Genomic DNA, 21,455 nt, shown 5'->3' with positions numbered 1-21,455 from the left:
TACAATTCAGGGGTGATGTCCGAGCATCTCCTCTCCTTAGATTTTCAATGTCTATATTAGGTAAGATAATATCCTTATCTCCTCATTTTTCTTCCATCTAAATTAGTGTTACCTGTCTTTTAAGCATATTCTCTTTTTCACCCACTCATAAAATTTTCCCCAAATTTCATAATACTCTGACTGTCTTTAATTATCATTGTTAATCTATTCATTTCTGCACATTCCATTATTTTCCTGATCACCTCTTCTTCTGGAGCTTTCAGTGCCTTCCAGTTTTGTGCAAGTTTACTAATCACAACTACAAGTTTTAATAAACTGAATTATTTTGACAGTGCCAATAAACCTATGATGTTCACTGTTACCACAATTTTGCAGATAGTGAATTGACAAAGTATGTATATCCAGACATTAGGAAATAAAAATAATGGGCAGCTTAGACCATCATTTTGCATTTATATGATTGTTGCCCAGAAATTATGTATAAGGATCTCAAGCACAGGAGAAATCTAGAAGATACTTGTTAAAATCAAAGTCTGGAAGGAGCCTTGGGAGAACTGCACACTTGATACTATGTCATTTATACAATGTTCTCTCTCACTGAATGGATGGCATAGCCAGGTTGACTCAAACACTGGAAATAGAAGTCTCAAATTAGATTTTCTACTCTAAATACTGCTTGTTGAAACAACAGTCAATATTCATAAAACCATGATCTGACCTCAGGCAATCAGGTGGTACACATTTTACTGGTAGTTCAACAAACTGAAAAGCACGTAGACATTACATTAATGAAACTCTAATTTTATTACATATTTGACATAACATTTTGCTATATTCCTGTTCTAAGGCATCAATTTTACAGTGGAGAAATCTGCAGTGCCAACCATGTAATCTTTACGTGACCTAAATGAGAAAATAATTATTTTTCATTAGTATTATTGAAGGAACCAGTATTATGCATCAAATCCATCTCACTGCACAGGCATGCAATTTATACATGAAGGAAAAATTCTACATTTCTGCTTAAAAAAAACATTTCTATCATACAAGACGACCTCCAATGTGTAGCTTAACTTGATTTCCATTTTATAACATCTAAGTGCCCGAATGAGGCAGGAAAACAAGAGACAAAAGAGGAGCAAGCAGTAAGATCCTATCTGTACTTAAATAAACATAAACTATTGACAACATCCAGCATTTACAAATGTACATGCAAAGCATGGTTTTGCCAGCCCTTCCTCTAATCGATACATGTAGAACAAATATTATATAAGAATTAGAACTTATAAAACAATTTACTTTTGTACTAAAGACTCATTATTAGATTAGTGTGAAGTAGTTTCTCTGAACATGGCCAAATTTTGTTATACTGTATGCAAAATTAGGCAGACTAACTGTCCACTGATAATCCCATCATTAATTGTGATGTTATTTTGGTTTAATTTTTATTATTTTTAATGCTTTATTTGCAATGCTGGTCTGTGACCATAATAAAAATTGATTGTTAGTTCGAACAGGCCAGCGCAACATGCAGCCTGCCAAGGTTTTCCAACAAAGTAAATTTACAACCATTGCCACCATCTCAAAAAGATGCTGCTCAGAACATCCAAGCTTTCTTGCCAGTTTTCAAGGCTCCAGTTTTAGTAGCCACAGAACAGCTGACTGGCACTCGAAGCAGTGGCCCATGAGGATTTTTCACTTATCAATGTCACATTTTCCTCTCAACAAATTGGGCAGGCCTGACCTACATCAAGCTAATAATTCTCTTCTTTTGATTGTCACATTATTCTCCCTAGTTTTATTTTCCAGCTTCAACCATGGAAGTTTTACATCTGTATATAAGCATTAAAATTATAGTATGAAATTGGTTTGTAAATCCTGGTTAAAGATAACAATATTATAGATGGATCCTAATTTGTGCTGTGAAAGTGAAAATTATATTTAAACATTGCATATAGCTTGCAGAGCAGGAAACACTGCACTTGTACTGGAATCTACTTTCTGTATGACACTTCTCAAAACTGCTTCAGAGAATTATAGAGATGTAGGAAAGGAGGGTTAGTGGAGCACTCTGCCAAACTGATACAGACTTTGAGATCTCATGATCAAAAGGTTCTGGGCTTTTGGAGTGAGGCAAGATGAGGTAAAAAAAACTGTTCAATTTGCTGGGGGAGGCCCCACAAGTTTCAATACACCCATTAATACTTACACTTGTTCTTTAAGAGACTTGAGAAAAGACTCGGATACTTCCTCTGTTATTTCATCGTCTAAGCTAGCCAAGTAAGAATAGATAAATGTAAAAGTGGAATATGGAATACGGGCTGGTCCGCCCTCTGGATCATGCGTCAGAATTTCACATGCATGCTTCATTGAACTGAGCAGGGTCTAAGAAAAGCCAAAACAAAAGCAAACAAATATATGTTAGAATGCAAGGCAGGTGCTGAGATTCACTTTTAGTTATTCTAATACTGTACATTTATTTAAATAGTCTCTCTTTCCACAGAAATGTACAACAAAAGTAAGACACCACAGGGCAGCAAATGCAAAAAGGTAGCACAGTTCATTATAAATATGTGTGAAATGAAACCTGCGTTTATTTCATCCCGTGTGCATTCATAAAAAAAAATGAATTGGGAAAGACTATATAAAATACCCAGAAATACCACTTCAAACATTATGCAGTTCTTAGTGAAAAATATGTAAATCATCCAGAGGTTTTAATGCATGATGATTGCACACATCTAGTGAGGAAACCAGAAGTATTGGCAATTTCTCATTGTGGTTATAGCAGAAAATGGCACATATAACACTCCATAGGGGATTTACATATTTTTCCTTACTTCTGCATGAGGTTGGTTCTCCATAATTCACCAACAGAAAACATGCTGACATTTAGGAGGGAATTTAGAATGATTCTCTCCCATCAGACTTTTGGATTTTGATCTTGGGGTTGGCTATTATATTTTATTATATTGCTGGGTGCATTTATTAATTTTATCCATTTGTTGCAAATATATGTTCTATGGCTTTGTGTTTTAATGGCTATCATGTGCCTATAACTCTATGATTGGTATGGCAAACAGATCACACAAAACATTTTTAATACCACATTTCCAGTCAAAATGGAAATCATAAAATATTTAATAGAAAATACTGTCAAATATTATTTATTTTATTTTTTATTTTATTTTATTTCCATTTATATCCCGCCCTTCTCCAAAGACTCAGGGCGGCTTACAAGCTTAGCAGAAGCCTTCATTCTATGTATAGTGAACAGGAATCATTCAGTTTCAACACTATATTATTCTTTTTTATTATTATTATTACATTTGTCCGCCACCTATCTCACTATCAAGTGATTCTGGGCTGCTTACAATACCATAAATAACAGAGTAAAACAGTTATTGAATCTGCAGAGTGTTGCCCGGTGGCCCTGTTCAGGATCATCTGGTCCCTCCTGGTACTGGAGGGGCTTGGGTGATCATCTTTGGTGCAACAGAGAAGAATTTGTTCCAACACCTGATGGTGTTGGAACAATGGCTTTAATGGTTTTACCAGTCTTAATAGTTTGTAAGTCATCCAGAGTCACAGGGTGGGTGGCATATCAATCTAATAAAATATATAAAATAACCTGGACCCATGCCATCAAGAGCTTTAAAGGTGAAAAACAATATCTTTTCCATCACCTTCTCTAAAAAGTGAAGGTGGCAGTCAGGATAGAAGTTGTCCAGGCAGATAAGGTCTAGAGATAAAAAAAATAAGAAGGGGATTACACTAAGGCCTCCTGAAAAGGTCCCAGGAACTCTTGCAGTGATTCATTTTCACTGCTTGGACCCACATGGCAGTTGCCATCCTGGAGGTTTTCACCAACTAGAAGGGGCAATGATTTAGATGACTGCAGGATCCTGCAAAGAGTGTAAATGAAGCTGTGCAATTGAGCTCCCAAAGTTCAGCCTTGTGACCTGGGAGGGACTTCCATGGTAACTTTGAATCCGGGTTGTAAGTAGCCTCAAGGTAGGTAGGTCCATCATAACTTTAAACAATTGTCAAATGCAATTTCCAAATAGAAACAAAATTAAATATATTCTCTTCTTTGGATAAAAGAATCAGCTTAACCATCTGCTTTCCTTGCTGTGGGGAATAGTATATGCTTCCAGATTTTGTGCTTGCAATGGAAAAAAAATTGAAACTTTGATTTTGTTTTTGCTGATTAGGTAGGTTTGTTGTTGTAGAAATGGCTAGTATATACTATTTTGTAAAAATAAAAAGCTGAGGTTGTAATGTTATCTTCTGTGCTAAAGAGAGTTGGAATGCCTTTTTCTTTCTTTTTCCCCTCTCTACCCCATATTTTCTTCTTTTCTTCTCCCCCCCGTGTTCTATTATTTTTAAATTTCCCTTTGTATTTTATATTTGATAAATATAAATGTGACAAAAATAGTGATTAAATGCAACTGGCACTCTGAAGAATGAAAATTTAAATGATGAAATAATTCTGAATCTATGAGTGCATTTTCCAGTTTTTAAAAAGTAGATTTATCAAAACAAAGGGTTAAATAAACTTAAAACTTTTTAAAAATCTTATCTATATACGTATGTGTATATATTTGCATGCACTCGTGCCCATAATGCACTTATGATTTTCTATTTTAAATGATGCACACAAATCTAATTCGATCCTATTAATATTGTGTGTGTGTGTGTGTGTGTGTGTGTGTCCTATCTTCTGAATCTCAAACTTTTTTTAAAAAAAATTGTTATCTCGTCATTATACATTTAACCAAAATTTACAATAAAATTTTATCTTTAAACACCTCTATTATTCATTTCAGTAGAACAACAATTGTATACTTTTATATCTTACGTACTCCACCAAGAGCACTACAGCAAAGGGCAAAAAATTTCATCCATTCTATTCCACCTTCAAAGCTGTCTAATCGAAGAAGATTACGCAGTTGTTCTATTGGTAAGCACAAATTCTTCCACTTTTTATGGAGCTCCGTTAAATCCACAGTCTTCTTTTCTGACAACTGTAAAAGCATGTACATCGTAAAGAAAATATAAGAAAGCAAAACTGGAAATTAACTGTTAAATTAGTTGGTTCAAAAACTAGTCACTACCAGGCTGACTTGACTGACTGCCACCTGGTCAAGGACAACCATGGCCCATATGGAAATTGCCAAATAGATTGTGTGACCTGTTACTGGCTGAATGTAATTTAGTTTTAAACCTATTTATTTTACATACTTTTTAACGTGCTATATTTCTGTGACCTATTTTATATCTATTTTACTTGCTTAATGTGGAATGTTATATGTCTATAATTTGAAAGTGCTTCTGCAGGAATAAACAACAGCTAGTTCAAAGAAAAAAATCATTTTAGGTAGTTCAGATCATTTAAAAATCTACAAGTGTTAATGTAGAATTCAGCTTTTAAAAAATTATTTTACCTGTTTGTTCAAAACTTTAAGGAGGCCAGGGGTCAAACCAGTATCATTTTTTTGTGTGGCAACTGGCATTTCAACACGTTCTTTCACAGGAAGAGGCTCTCCTCTTGACAAAGCATAGAAGTACCTATAATAGTGCCATACCGAATACCAAAAGGTAGTTCAAGTTAAAAACAAATGATGCTTATAGAGTTTTCAAAATCAGTACCACAGCTTACACTCAAACCATAAGTGGGGAAAAGTATATTTGCTTTTACTCTCTTTAGTTAGACTTTGAGCTAGAGTGTGACAGGGGTTGATTAACCTGCTCTCCCAAATAGCTGGATATATTTCCAAATAAATTAAAATGATGCAGCCAACACCATTTCTAGAATACCTATGTGGCCTCTCTGGGCTTAAAGACATTTTTGAACCCTCAGTATATCAGACTCCTTAAAAATAAATTTGAAGATCTAAATGTATTTTAAAAATCAGGTGGCACAGGAGACTAGGTGGGCACCTAAATGGTTATCTGTGAACAGACTAATGATATCAGATGTCTGTGGTGATATGTGAACGCTGAAATAATTACTCTGAGCACAGATATACTTCTAAATGCTTGTGCGAAGTTTCTTAATTAAGATACCTAACTTTGGTTTTCTACTTACCCATAAGACCACTGGAGAACATCACGTGGTTGGGTCCTAATAGCTGCTTTGGTAAATTGTTTCATAATATCTGGCAGTTCAGGTGGAACATGAATCTGTTGTGCACAGAACATAACATCTGGAACAGGCATGGTTATTCAAGGTCCCAAACTAGAATCCTATGAAAATTAAAAAGAATAGTATTCATTAATTAATGTTTTCTAAAATAAACTCTTGAGATGTATAAAGGCATAATATGTGTTAATATCAGTTCTCTATCACATACACCTCACTTTTCTCTGGGAGTTCAAGGAAGTACATATAAGACTATCCTATTTTATCTTCACAGGAACTTAGTAACATCTTGTAATTTAGGGTAGACTAAGAAATGATTTTTCCCAAGGTGCCCCAATAAGTTTATAAAGCTAATAAAATTTACTGAATACATCCCCTTTTGTTATGCATTAGCAAGCTGGAAATTTATTCATATTATAACAGCTTACTTAGAAAACATACAAGCATAGGTGGCACCTATTTATAACTGAAAGATTGTTTGCATACAAACATAATTCAAAAAACTTTTCTGTCTTTTTGTCCTGATACTAGATTTGGCCGCCAACAAGTAATCATAGCAAAAACAATGCCAATTCATTTTCTAGTACAAAATTAACTATATTAAGCTACATCCAAATTATGAAAACAGACATTTGCTCACATCAAGGTATTGCTCCCTCACTCTTTTAGTCATTTTCCAGAGCTGCCTTTCCAACTTTCAGATTAATGGACGGGAGGGGAAAAATAAGTATAATCCTCTATAAATGGGTGATATATGCTTCAGTCAATTAGAATATTACTTCATAATTTGAGAGTGGACTCCCACATACACTTGTTGCTCTGCCACAAATTATTTTGCATGTTTTCTAGTTCCTTTAGTCTATTCTCCTATACTTAGCACTGATTACTCTCATTAAAAATCAGGATTCTGGTAGGCACTTGTACAGACTAACAAATTATATTAAAAGGCATAAGGTTTTGTACACCAAACTTCATTAATAACAACTTATTCCTCCTAAGGGCTATAAGCTCTCACTTCTCAGTTGCTTAAATCTTAAAACCCTCTGATTAACCAAACCTAAATGCAACATAATCCAGAATTCCATATGGGGATTCATCAGAAATATTTCATTAGTAAGATGCATTGCCATACATCAGTAAATATCTGCACCACCTAAGCTACACTGTCTTTTTCTCTTGTCATTTTTGTGATATCTTTTCTGAAGCAACCAGCAGTTACAGTATTGTGTACAGTACTCAAAAAAATCTGCATGTTTATCTCTGGTCCATGTGAGTCAAATTTTCTCCCATTTGTTTTTCCATACCACTATAAAACATACCCTGAAAATAAGTAAAACCTTGGAATGATGACTGTAATGATGTCTGATAAATCAGGTTTTAGATCCATATCTCATAAAATCAGAATCCTTATATTAGAAAGAACATAGATTTAGGTTCTGCATGTTAATCAAATGATTCTCAGGGCATTTAGCAAGAAATATATTGTTCTTAACAATACAATTTTCCAGGAATAATATCCAGACCCAGAAATTCACATTTTTCTCGTCTGAGGGGTCCTTGGTGCTCTTGGAGCTTTGTTGTTTTCTTGCAGATGTTTGTTGCACTAGCACTGATGTTATTTAGTTTGGATAATGAAACATCTGCAAGAAAACAACAGTGCTCAGAGAGCACCAAAGGACCCCTCATTTCAACCCTAAGCTACAAATCTTTTATTGATTTTTCTCTTCTAATAAACAATCCAAGTGTTTACAATGTTATATTGCTGTTAGTTTAATGAAAAAGTGCAGAACATAACACTCAGCAGAATTTCAATATACAAAATACTAAAACTATAATTAGTGTTCATGGCAGCTTTCTACATCATCTTTGGTCTACAGCAGACATGTCAAACACAAGGCCTGGGGGCCGGATCTGGCCCGCAAAGTGGTTTCATGTGCCCCGCGAAGCCATCCTGGAAACAGTGAGGGAACGGCCCCCACTGTCTTCGCCCTGGCCCAGAGACCCTCCTTCTGCCAGAGACCCTCAGATCTGCCCCACTCCTGCCCGGGCCCCCATAGGCACCCTTGATGCAAACGATGTAGAGCTGGCCACGTCCACCCAGTAGGCCATACGCACTCTAGCCACGCCCACCCAGTAGGCCACGCCCACCCAGGCCATACCCACCCGGCCCCTTGAGGGCAACCGCAATGCTGATGCAGCCCTCAATGAAATTGAGTTTGACACCCCTGGTCTACAATATATGCCTAGGACAACGTTGTCCATGGGGTCGCGATGGGTCGGACACAACTTCGCAGCTAACAAATATCCCTAGGAAATACACTTTTTCCAAGGGGCATGGGATGAGATGGGTAGTCTAACAGAGTGGTTCTCAAAACATTTTGGTCTCGGGACCCCTTTACATTCTTAAAAATGATTGAGGACCCAACCACACTTTGAGTATTGATCAAACACAACTAGTTTAAAGAAAAAATGATTTATAGAACCTGGTTTATAGAAAATGTATGTTCTGGGATATTGTATGTGAGGAAAGACTTACTGTAGCCAGATAAAATGATTTGGGGTCCAATTACAGAAACACAAGAGGCCTTATACATAGGGTTCCTTCTTGTGAAGGGCCTGTATTTACAGGCAGACATTTGTAAATCCCACTCCCTTAAGCAATTCAGTTTTATTAAATGCTGACGCATCCAGATACTTTTAGATTACATTCATAAAGGGCTACCAGGCTTCTACTTTTTGGTGCTGCTTACCTATTCAAAGCACTACTAGCCTTAAGACTCCCTTCTATTTGTTTGAATAAGATTTAAAGCAGGACGCCTGGCCTTGACCACATTACTGCTCAGGTCCTTTAAAATACATTATTTTACAGTCCGCCTTGTAACCCATAGAACAGGGGTAGGCAACCTCGGCTCTTTTATGACTCATGGACTTCAACTCCCAGAATTCCTGAGCCAGCCAAGCTGGCTCAGGAATTCTGGGAGTTGAAGTCCATGAGTCATAAAAGAGCCGAGGTTGCCTACCCCTGCCATAGAATATGCGTAAAAAGTGTGGTATGCATTGTATTGTGGGGGTAGCAAGTGTAGCTCTACTTCTCATATTTGTATTCAATAAACGTGTTTTCAGCTGATGGCGTGATGAAACCAGCAGTAAATATTCCGGCTGGACTGGAGTGAGGGAGCCTAGAGTTTAAAAACGCTCTCAGGCAGGAAATAAAATTTTCTTTGGTCGGTTATCCATACGTATTCAACTTCTCTCTCTAGTTGCAACCTATCTCTTAGGGTTGTTGTTCAAATAAGCTCTCTGTAGAAAGGGGAGCATAAATGTACCATACCGCAAATAAAGGAGCAGCCCCCAACTAATACCCTTCCCCGCGCTTGGAACGGGAACCTCGTCCCCCTTCCTCAGGCTCAAGCGGCTCTTCTGCTCTAACGGCAAGTTGCTGTTCAGCGGCCAGAAGCGACGGAAAGGGCAGCTGGTGGAGGCGCCGCCGCCGCCGCCGCCACGCCAAGGCTTCGTTTCTCGGCGGCCTCGCTCTCGAAAGGTCCGAGCGCCAGTTAGGTTTCCATGGCAGCACGCGCGCCTGTCTCCTAAGCAACGACGGAAAGAATCGAGAATGACAACTGAGAGCCGCCGTAGGTCTTTGAAGTGTCCTCCTATCCCGCCGAACCTCTGTGGTAAATTCTCTTTTTCCCGCCTCCCTCGCGGGAATTTACGTCAGCTGTTAATACTCTTTTAGTTTCTTGCGTCCGCGCACTTTTACACCTCGCTCGGTAACGTGAGGCCGCGCGGTCCTGGATGACGCAGGCGTATCTTGGAACACGTCGCGCCCTCGAGCAGGCGCCGTTAATGTGGCACATTCGAAACTTCTCATTATTATTTTTTGCGGGGGGGGGAGCTTGGTAAAGATTTGCTCTGGGATAAAACTTTTAAACCAGTTTTAAATGCTGCTTAATCTTTTAATTTTAAAAAAGGAGAGTGTAAATAGAAGTCAATATATACACGGTAAAATTTGCAAAAAGGAGCGATAGCACACTTTTAAATATTCTTTAAAAAGATTAAATTATTTATGCCCAAAGATTTACACCAACATATTTATTTATTTAATTAGATTTATATACCGCCCCTCTCCAAGGACTCGGGGCGGTGTACAGGGCAGTTAAAACGCTAACACCACACAAGGTATAAAAATTAAATCAATAGCCCTAAGTAATAAATACATTCTAAAATTTAAAATTTTTAAAATTTAAACTCTAAAATCCAATCCCTCAGTCCAGGCCGGCCTGTTCAAACAACCAAGTCTTCAGGTCACGGCGAAACGAGCAAAGGTCGGGAGCCATCCGGAGCTCAACTGGAAGCTGATTCCACAGGGCAGGCGCGCCCACAGAGAATGTTCTCCTCCTGGGAGTCGCCAGTCGACATTCCCTGACCGACGGCACCCTGAGGAGGCCCTCTCTGTGGGAGCGCACAGGGCGATGGGAAGTTAACGCCGGCAAGAAGTGCTCCCGTAAATAACCCGGACCCATGCCATTTAGATACCAGATGTTGGATTTTCTCTTTGGTTAAATAAAGCACCACAATGCAGTACAATTCGAAAAAGATTATTCTACTGGAACTTAGGAAACACGCCACTTACTTTAATTCTCTGAAATGCTCATAGAAGTAAATTGTACACGAGATTTTTTCCCCTCCCTTCAATGAAAAAAAAAATGTGGGGAAAGATGCACCTTTATATATGTCCTCTCTTAACAAAGCCTGCCTGACAGGGAGACATGCCTGTATTAAAACACCCACTTCCAGACCTGCAAGGGAGCTGTGCCACATTTGTCAAACCAAATAGTTACACATATTATGTAGCTACAGAAACTTAACATTCTACTGGAACAATACATATTTTCAGAAATTAAATTGATTACAAATGAAACAAAGTGTTAAGCACATTTGCTAATTTCCAGCAACTTTGGACAGATACAGATTTTCTAGTAATGTGTACTTTCCTTTGGCAGATTTAAACATATTTTGTAATTTAATCACAGCAGGCAGAATTCAGTATTTGGCACTGTGGTAGAATTTGTATGTAAAAGCAATTTTCTGGATCTTGGGGCCTAAAAGGAAGGCACAAAAGTATATAGACAAATAATAATAATAATAATAATGAAGTGAAGGAACAAAATGCCTCCCTATGTTACATACTAATGCCAGTTTGTATCACTGAAATAAAATACAGTATGCAATTCATCTTTTGGGCAAACTGACATGTTAAAACATTCTTGTACATTATTTTAAGTTATCAAATACACTTGAAGATGATCAGATATAAAAGAAAGGTTCTAAGAGAAACCATATTTATCATTACTGTTAAAATAGCAGCAAAAAGAAAGCAAGACCAATACTTTTTCTTAACAAATTTTAATAATCATTGACCACCAGGTTGTCTGGGATAAAAACACAAATTACAAGTTACCGCATTTCTGCAAAATGCTACAGGAAGCACAGCATTGCTGGCAATATCCTAGTGGAAAGACTGTTTCAATTGCTTTGTCTTTTTTAAAAAATAAAGATGTCAAGAACTAATTTTGTGCAACTGAAAGTTTATCACTAGAAAATGCTGTAATTGTGGGCAAACTATGCTCTTGCACAAAATACTGAAATTGTAGTATTTGCATTTCCAAAAGAAATAGATACAAAAACTCATAAGTAAGATCTGTCTAAAGTATAGACAGTTAAAAGCAAGTGGGGGATTTTGGCTACCTTCTCATTACTATGCTTTTTAATGAGAGCAATGTCAAAAAAATCTAACACCATTAAAATAAAATGCATTAATCCTTGTATTACTCAAAATGCCAAAATTGAGGTAATGCTCAAAATATCAGTAGTGGAGAAAGAGCACAACCTCATTTCTACTGTACTTTAGCATTGTGCATGAGTATAAATTATTGGAAATCTAGACTCCAAATCTTCACCCCCATCCTAAAATCATAGAACCCAAATAACTCTTTTCTTCCAGTACAAAAACATGCTGAAGACAGCAAGCTATTTGATCACATAATTTAACTACATTATATTCAGGATGCAGTCCTGAGTGGTAACACAGCTGCATAGCATTTTATGAATACAATAAATCTAAAAAACAAACTTCTCGCCATTTTTGAATAGGAAATTGCATTTTCAAACACATAAAGAAATTAAAACATTTCATATTTCACCTTGTGTTTCAGAAGTAATGACATTAAAATATATTATTATTACCTGCAAAAAAGAATTATACATATAAAAATAACTTGGGGGATAGGTTTGGTGCAATTATTGTAAAAATCAAGAGATTCTTTAATGTTTCAGTTTCTTGTTCTAGCTGTTAATACTATAGTATTTAGGTTCCCTCCCACATACACAAATTCATAAATCCTTCAGAATTAATTGCCATGCAAAATGCTGACCATTTCTAAAATTACAGATATAAGAGAGTATGAGCTCCATGGTATGCTTTGTAATTTTGGTTGTAATAAAGTTCTAGCAATTCAGAAAAAGTTGTTGCATTTTTTTATCATTTACTTTTTCTGTATTTGGTAAATAAGTCAGATAGCCATTTCTCCTATACTCCAATGTAAATAAATCTTTGCACATTTCAATTCATAACAAAGGAAATATTGGCTTACACAATGGAAATAAATTCTTATACAAACCTCTCAATTAGCCAATTTAGATATATCTGCCACTTTCTTCTATTGAATTTTAAGTGCGTAAAATTTCATTAAAATTCTGTCTTCCAGTTCCAAAAAATTAATGCCTCACAATCAAACGATTAAAATTGTCTGAAGGAGAAAATTTGTCCTGATCCATTCTACTGTACAGTATTACAAATAAAATCACATGAGAAAAAATCAGGCAATAAAAAATGTACAACAGCTTTGATGTTATACAGAAATATTTTTAAAAAATCAAATGGAATTCAGGTTTTCTTATCACAGCCATTTCACTGCTGATTGTAATGGTTATTTCATTTTCATATCCTTGATAAGCTAGCCATTGCTATAAAAATGGAACTGATTCTTTTGAAATATATATCTTGTCTACAGCAATATTGTTTTGTGGCACGTATGTCAACAGAAAAAGCAATCCAAAATAAAGTGACAACTTGATTTAATAAATTAATATTCTTTAAAGATGTACAATGAACATTCATTTTAATCCGAGGTTGTAGGGTATTGGGATATTGCTATTTACACATTTACAGATCTCAGTACTGGTAAATTCAGAAATTGCAGACAGTACATAGCCTTAACTGCTATCTGAATGCTGTGAAAAAAGAAACCAAAATTAAAATATAAAAACCCAGCTGAGAAAATAGTTTGGAAATACCCAAATAATAATGACCAGTCTATGACAAAGAACACAAAGGCAAGGGAAGATCAAGTAATTCCATGTGACCATTTCTATTCTTGTGAAGATTGAGGAGGTGACGGTGATGTCCCTGGTTTTCCAGTTTTTCGTTCATAATTCACAAGTCGTTGCCCAACAAGATATCTAGTATTTAAAAAGAGGGTTTTTTAAATAATAATAATAATAAAATAATAATAAAATCATCATCATCATCATCATCATCATCATCATCATTTCAAATTTAGTTCTGAAATGAAAAACTAACTGAAGGAGCATTTCTTCACAAAAGATACAATTTCACTGAAGTTTTTTTTAAAGAACTTCCACTGTTTTCAAGGGATACAGGAAGGCAGCATTACTACTCTAATCTAGTCAAACCATAATAAACATGAATTCTATCATTCCAAAATTTCAGATGCTTCTGAAAGAGCTGATACTGTGAGTGATATTATGACTGTCAAAAATTCTGTCCATAGCTCCCAAGTATTCCAGCTTTTTAAACATTTAGGAGATTGTCACTATATTCTGACATTAATAAATCTTGACTAGGATACTTACTTATCATTTTTAATATGCTCATAAAGGCGCTTGAATTGACGGACCTGAAAGGATAAGATGCCCATCAAAACCACTACCATGAGTAGAAAAGGATAAATCCGTCGTTGTACTAAATTTTGCATCTCAGGAGTGACACCTGTAAATAGTAATAGAAAAACAATGAAACTAAAAATTGGAATTCTAAACTTTTCTATTACCATTGTGAAATTTTAATGTTAAGTTACCTTTTCATTTGTAATAAACTGTAAATATAAGCAATTATATAAATATTAAATTTCAACTAATGCATTTTAAAATAAAGGTTGTATGTTTATCTTTGTTAATGCCATTTACGTCTTTTGAAAAAACTGTTAAATACCTGTGACATAATAGCATTCTCAAAAATAAGAAATTGTGGTTAACTGAAAAACTCAAGTACCCAACCACTAGTCTTTTTTCTATTCACTCAAAATTGTTACTCTACTATTTCTCCCTTTCTATGGATTCATAGCGATAAGACCAGGAGCTTTGTGTAAGATCCCAGTTGCCTGCTGAGATCCAAAAAGACAAACAATACCATTTGCCTTCTTTATATGTAAGTTTTTATTTAATATGCTGATTTTGATACTTGAGTAACAACCAGACCGTATCATAAGATTATTAGGAATTGAAACTGGCATATATACCTAAAGAAAATTTTAAGGGGGCTCATATATATAGGATCCAAAGGTCAATCTGCTTTCCACACTAGTGTATCAGCTGCATTCTAGACTGGTAGTAGTGAACAAGTGAAGCAGGCTGTACTGTCCACTAATGCCAGCTATGCTTCCACTCTTCAACTTCCCAAAGGAAATTCAGCAGATTCTTGGTCACCTGCTGGCCAAATTCATAGAAATTAGAACTAATAAAACTATGGCATATTTGAACGCTATTTTATATTGAATTTCATATTCATTCGTCCCAAATGTGCTCCTGATTTGAGAACACCTGCCAAACATGACAGGAGCACAAAGTAATTTTCTGTGTTCCATGAACTCTCACATAATCACAGAGCTCAGACGTTTCTTGTAGTTGGCCACCAGGATTGCACACATCTCAGGAAGGATTTTGACCCACTTCTCTTTCCAGATCTTCTCCAAGCCATTAAGGTTTCGAGGCTGGCGTTTGGCAGCTCAAACCTTCAGATCCCTCCACAGATTTTCTATGGGATTGAGGTCTGGAGACTGGCTAGGCCATTCTAGGACCTTAGTGTGCTTCTTCTTGAGCCACTCCTTTGTTGCCTTGGCTGTGTATTTTTGGATCATTGCCATGCTGAAATATCCATTCATAACCCATTTTCAATGTCCTGACTGAGGGAAGGAGGTTCTCACTCAAGGTGACGGTACATGGTCCTGTCCATCGTCCCTTTGATGCGGTGAAGTTGTCCTGTCCCCTTAGCAGAAAAATCCCCCCCGAGCATAATGTTTCCACCTCCATGTTTGACGGTGGGGATGGTGTTCTTGGGGTCATAGGCAGCATTCCTCCTCCTCCAAACATGGTGTTGAGCTGATGCCAAAGAGCTTGATTTTGGTCTCATCTGACCACAATACTTTCATCCAATTCTCCTATGAATCATTCAGATGTTCACTGGCAAACTTCAGATGGGCCTGTACATGTGCTTTCTTGAACAGAGGGACCTTGGTGCAATGCAGGATTTCAGTCCTTCATGGCATAGTGTGTTATCAATTGTTTTCTTGGTGACTATGGTCCCAGCTGCCTTGAAATCATTGACAAGATCCTCCCGTGTAGTTCTGGGCTGATTCCTCACCATCCTCATGATCACTGAAACTCCACGAGGTGAGATCTTGCATGGACCCCCAGACCGAGGGCGATTGAGTTATTTTGTGTTTCTTCCATTTGCGAATAGTCGCACCAACTGTTGTTACCTTCTCACCAAGCTGCTTAGCAATAAGTCTTGTAGCCCATTCCAGCCTTGTGTAGGTCTACAATCTTGTCCCTGACATCTTTGGACAGCTCTTTGGTCTTAGCCATGGTGGAGAGTTTGGAATCTGATTGATTGCTTCTGTAGACAGGTGTCTTTTATACAGGTAACAAGCCTAGATTAGGAGCACTCCCTTTAAGACAGTGCTCCTAATCTCAGCTTGTTACCTGTATAAAAGACACCTGGGAGCCAGAAATCTTGCTGATTGATAGGGGATTCAAATACTTATTTCACTCATTAAAATGTAAATCAATTTATAACTTTTTTGAAATGCGTTTTTCTGAATTTTTTTGTTGCTATTCTGTCTCTCACTGTTAAAATAAACCTACCATTAAAATTATGGACTGATCATTTCTTTGTCAGTGGGCAAACGTACAAAATCAGCAGATCAAATATTTTTTCCCCTCACTATATTTGGATTAGGTTTCAAGACTTATCTTTAGACATGTTCTTTGAGGATAAAAACTGGAATTTTAAATATCATCTAAGGCTCAACCGATGACTCTCCAAGATGCAGCATCTGTGTTTACTAATTTCTTAAATATATTACTGAGTTTTTAAGCTAAACATAAAATACAATAAATATATTGAAACTATTGATGAATGTGTTAGAATGATATGGATATGGATATACTTGACATATCATTCATTTAAACTGCACCAAATAAAGATTTGATATTTTAATAATATAATGATGACCATAATTGCACTGTAAATCTGAATGTATGGTCTAAATATGAAATCTGCATTGCCATTGCACTTACCTAACAAAGGTGTAATACCAGAAGCTACAATATAAGGTACACAGAGAGAAAGCAGTAAAACTGAAATAACAGGTGCTGCAAGTTTTTGTATTATATAGTATAAGTCAATATTTCGAATTCCATTTGCATAAACCTGAAATATAAGATTAAAGATATATGAATAATGACTGTCCAGGAAGATTATATTTAGCGCAAAGCTTATATTCATAATTGGAAGAGACTGTCAATGTAAACACAGAGATGAGAGGTGCATTTTATTTTTAGTTACATTGATTTTGGCCTCCACAAGGCTTAGCGAATATGTTTGATACACCAGGACAACTCAAGATGGGTGGCACTAAACAAATTGGTGGTAGGAAATTCAAGGATGCACCTAAAATTACCTAGTTTGCCAGTGAACTTAAGTGGCATGATCTGGGACTAAATGGTTTGAGGGGGTAACAAATTTTACTTATTTTTTTCTTACTAGGGTTCCTATGGGTCAAATGGGCTGAGAAATAATGACTGACTGTGATAAGCTTCCCAGAACGAGGGCAATATTTTACTGACTGAAAGACACCTAAACAAGACCATAGTAATCATGAACTAAGTTAAGAAAATGGATGATTACCATTTAGTTGATTTGCAAATAGAATACTAAAGTATATGACTCTTTCTCATCAAAGCACATACAAAACTAGGAGATTAGAGCTATGTGAAAATTGATCCAGATGGAGGGAGTAATTGTTAGGGTTAGGATTCTTCAGACCCCCTTTACAGAATGGGAAACCTCTGCTAGATCCCAATGCTCTCCATAAATAGACAAAAAAGTATTTTCTGTTTAAGGTAAAGGTAAAGGTTCCCCCGCACATGAGTGCTAGTTGTTTCCAACTCTAGGGTCCGGTGCTCATCTCCATTTCAAAGCTGAAGAGCCAGCGCTTCTCCGAGGACGTCTCCGTGGTCATGTGGCCGGCATGACTAGACGCCAAAGGCGCACGGAACGCTATTACCTTCCCACCATAGTGGTCCCTATTTTTCTACTTGCATTTTTTTACGTGCTTTCGAACTGCTAGGTTGGCAGAAGCTGGGACGAGTAACAGGCGCTCACTCTGTTACGCGGCACTCGGGATTCGAACCACCAAACTGCCGACCTCCTGATCGACAAGCTCAGCGTCCTAACCCACTGAGCCACCGTGTTCCTTGATATACTAATGCTCCATTCATAATGGACCATTTTAATTGTCTTATAAACATGAATACTCTTAATAAAACAGAGTATTTTCTCAAAATTGTTGGCTTTGAGACGTGCCATATTAAGAGTTTGGAACAAATATAAAACAAGTTATTTTACGAAGTTGCCTCTTTTGGTGTTTCCCCAAGAAGCATTTTTTTAGAAAAGAAATGGTGGTGAAACTGGTCTGGTGGACGTATGGTAAAATAATATCTTTTAATTTTGGTGACCCTATCCTCAAGTCTAAGGAAAAGTTAGCATTAGAAGATCATGTCTATCATTGGTTTACATACTTATAAATGAAAGATTTAAACTAGATAAAAAAAGTCACGGGTTTGACTTTGTTAAAAATGAATTGGAAATTTTATTATGTGGTAGTGATGACCATGTTATTGCTAAGGTTTGCAAAATGTTATTGAAATTGAATTTGGAAAGTGAACATGTAAAACACTGTATGATTCAGTGGACAAAGAACTTTGGGTATAATGTGGTTTGAACAATGGGAGAACATGTGGATGAAAGGCTTAAAATTCACACTAAACTATAACTTAAAAGAAAACTTTTATAAGATGATGTATCACTGGTATTTAACACCAGAAAAGTTATCTAGAATGTATAAAAATATCTCAAAATAATGTTGGAAACATAAATGTAAAGAGGGGACTTTTTATCATTTATGGTGGACATGTGATAAGAAATATTGGAGCAGGATTCATATTTTAATGCAGAAAATTCTTAAAGTGAATATAAAGATTAAACCAGAAGCTTTTTTTCTGGGTCTAAGGGAAAAAAAACTTGGGGAAAAAATTATGTTGACGGCAGAAGGCTACTCTACACACAAAAATGGAAGGATGTTTCGATGCCCACCATGGACGAATGGCTACAAAACTTAACGGAATTAGCAGAGATGGCTAAATTCACTATTTTGATAAAAGAAAAGAATATAAGTACTCTTGTTTCTACATGGAAATTGCTTTTGGACCTTGTGCTTGAGGTGGGGAAAAAAGATACTTTGATTTTGGGTTTTACTGATTAGATTGATTTGTTGATATAGAAATGGCTACTTCATACTACTACAGAAATGTAAAAAGTTGAAGTTCAATGTTAATACTCTATTGTAATGCAACAGAGGGAGTCGGAGGTCAATGCCTTTTCCTCCCCTTCCTCCCCCTTTTCCACACTTCTCTTTTTCCCCTTCCCTTTGTTCCCTATTATTTGCTTTTGTGTTTTTGTATTTTATATTATAAGTGAAAATACAAAATTATAAACAGAAAAAAAGAAAAGAAAAATTGTCTTTGTCGCAATGGGCCACATGAGTGATTTTCATCTATAGAACTGTACCGGTAGTGCTTGACTTACAACCACAATTGAGCCCAACATTTCTGTTGCTAAGAGAGACATTTGTTGAGTTTTGCCCCATTTTACGACCTTTCTTGCCACAATTGTTAAGTGAATCACTGCAGTTGTTAAGTTAGTAACATGGCTGTTAAGTGAATTTGGCTTCCCCGTTGACTTTACTTGTCAAAAGGTTACCAAAGGTGATCACGTAACCCTGAGACTCTGCAACCATCATAAATATGAGTTAGTTGCCAAGCGTCTTGATCACGTGACCATGGGAATGCCGCAAGTCACTTTCTCAAGTGTCATTGTAACTTCAACTGATCACTAAATGAACTGTTGTAAGTTGAGGACTACCTGTATTTTCTCCTTTTTTCCCCCCAGGATACTACATAATCTTCCAAATTCGCTCTGGAGCAAAGGATGTACAAGAGAAAAGGATTGCGCCCCCCCAGTTTTCTGAGGAAACCAATTCCAACTAAAAAGAAATGCCATTAATTATACACCGATATATTCCATCAATATACTGGTCACTAAAGCAAACATGATAAAATATTTCTAACCTGTTCAATGACTGTTTTCAGCCACCACTGTGGCCCCATTAAAGTTATGGCAGCAATTATTTTAGCATGCAGAACACCAAGGGCCCAGTCCTATTTAAACAAAAGCAATTATTACAGTTATTATTTCAATGTAGAGCATCTTCTCAGTCTAATTAAGACTTAGTTAAATTGGGAAACAAACCTTGTGTGAAATATATTTATCTTGTATCTACATCAGCATAAGAATGTAAATTCAGAAATCCCCATACAAATGATTGTTCAACTTTTGATGAAAGTTGATTTTTCTACCTTCCTACCACCTATGATATTAAAGTTGTCCTAATTAATGAAGTTACTGGTCCTATTTATAATAGATTTTTGTACAATATCTAAAAGTAATTACATAGGCGGCTACTGTATATAAATAGAGAAAAATCCTAATCCATTCTAACACTGAAGATAATGAAATGTCTGTTAATGAAATGTCTGCAAGTAAACAACCAAGCTCAGAGAGCACTAAGGATTCCACAGGTAGGATGAACTGAACACAAACATGTAAGCAGGCATGTACAGTGAAAAACTGCTAAACTACTTTATGAAAGAATTGAAAGCATTTTTCTAAGTCCATTTTCAATATTATTATTTCTGTATCTTTTGAAAGATGCACTGATTTAAGCCTAAATTTAGAATCTCAAGAAGAGCATTATCTAAAACAAGTTGTTTGGCACTTTGAAACTTTCTTTCAGGGTTAGCCATCACATAAATTAAAGTGGATAAAGAATGAGGTCTTCTGAGCTTTGGCATCTATGATGTGAAATAGCCTTGCAAGAATTTTTGATAACACAGACTATTTCTTTAAGCAGAATTTTTTAGAACCTTAATTGCATGATATATTCTGCTGCTTTTAAAACTCAACATTTTAACTGATATTAGTTTTCCTTGCTGGTTTTAATTTTTAGATCATATTTTAATTTTGTAAGCTACTGCTTTCACAAGGTCGGCTCTCTGTGTGTCTCCCTTCAATTAAAGATTGGCAACTTTAGAAGCTGCAAGAACTGACCTGCCATGGGTAGAATAGTGGGGTCTGATCCAAGGGAACTCTTAGGGGAGCAACAATGACTAGCTCAAACAAAAGTCCAAGCAAGAGTGGGACTACACCAGCCAGCAATGCAGCAACTATTAATGTCTTCATTATCTAAAGAACAAGAAAAAAGAATTTTATTTATTGAGAATATCATAATGTGCTGTTTTTAAATAGACAAGTGTGTACATAAATAACATTAAAATCAAGAGGAACTCAAACATATATAAACTTGTGCAGATGCATAAAATCAGAATTATAAGAGACAAATTCTTTACTTAGACAAGATGTATGATAAAATTAGCATGTCAGCTGGGGTCAGAGCAATGGCATGTCATCAAAGAGGGCACAATTTTCTGTTAATGATTTTTTTAAAAAATTCCCTTTTATTCCTCTGTGTTAAGCCTACTGGAGACTTACGACACTAACAGTAATCCAAAATTGTGGAGTATTTTCTGTTGAATTTCACTCAGAAATTCA

General features: G+C 36.2%; 2 protein-coding genes across 6 annotated transcripts in view; both read right to left on the bottom strand.

Moving 5' to 3' along the window:
* Positions 1 to 569: 569 nt before the first annotated feature.
* ROPN1L (rhophilin associated tail protein 1 like) lies at positions 570 to 11,406 on the bottom strand. 3 transcript variants are annotated; one of them, XM_081325925.1, is made up of 6 exons: positions 11,142 to 11,406; positions 6,092 to 6,251; positions 5,448 to 5,571; positions 4,866 to 5,027; positions 2,210 to 2,385; positions 570 to 903 (listed from the first exon to the last, which is right to left on the bottom strand). In XM_081325925.1, the coding sequence occupies exons 2-6, from the start codon at positions 6,220 to 6,222 to the stop codon at positions 843 to 845; spliced, it is 654 nt and encodes a 217-aa protein (XP_081182051.1). In that variant the 5' UTR covers positions 6,223 to 6,251; positions 11,142 to 11,406; the 3' UTR covers positions 570 to 842. The 3 variants fall into 3 exon arrangements, with proteins under 3 accessions (XP_081182051.1, XP_081182053.1, XP_081182052.1); XM_081325927.1 differs by lacking the exon at positions 11,142 to 11,406 and adding an exon at positions 9,477 to 9,757 and having other exon boundaries at positions 6,092 to 6,249; XM_081325926.1 differs by lacking the exon at positions 11,142 to 11,406 and adding an exon at positions 7,465 to 7,489 and having other exon boundaries at positions 6,092 to 6,249.
* Positions 11,407 to 11,534: 128 nt separating this feature from the next.
* MARCHF6 (membrane associated ring-CH-type finger 6) overlaps positions 11,535 to 21,455 on the bottom strand; it is a 74,000-nt gene continuing 64,079 nt past the window's right edge. For all 3 annotated transcript variants that reach the window (XM_081325923.1, XM_081325922.1, XM_081325924.1), the window contains 5 exons: positions 20,955 to 21,089; positions 19,916 to 20,005; positions 16,805 to 16,937; positions 14,081 to 14,216; positions 11,535 to 13,666 (listed from right to left, as the gene is read on the bottom strand). In XM_081325923.1, coding sequence (XP_081182049.1) covers positions 13,576 to 13,666; positions 14,081 to 14,216; positions 16,805 to 16,937; positions 19,916 to 20,005; positions 20,955 to 21,089 — 585 coding nt within the window. In that variant the 3' untranslated portion in view covers positions 11,535 to 13,575. The remainder of the gene's footprint in view (positions 13,667 to 14,080; positions 14,217 to 16,804; positions 16,938 to 19,915; positions 20,006 to 20,954; positions 21,090 to 21,455) is intronic.

Source organism: Vipera berus, assembly GCF_964194415.1.
Source record: "Vipera berus genome assembly, chromosome: 3".
Lineage (NCBI taxonomy): Eukaryota > Metazoa > Chordata > Lepidosauria > Squamata > Viperidae > Vipera > Vipera berus.
The sequence above is the reverse complement of the archived record's forward strand: the minus strand, read 5'-3'. Positions and strand labels throughout refer to the sequence as shown.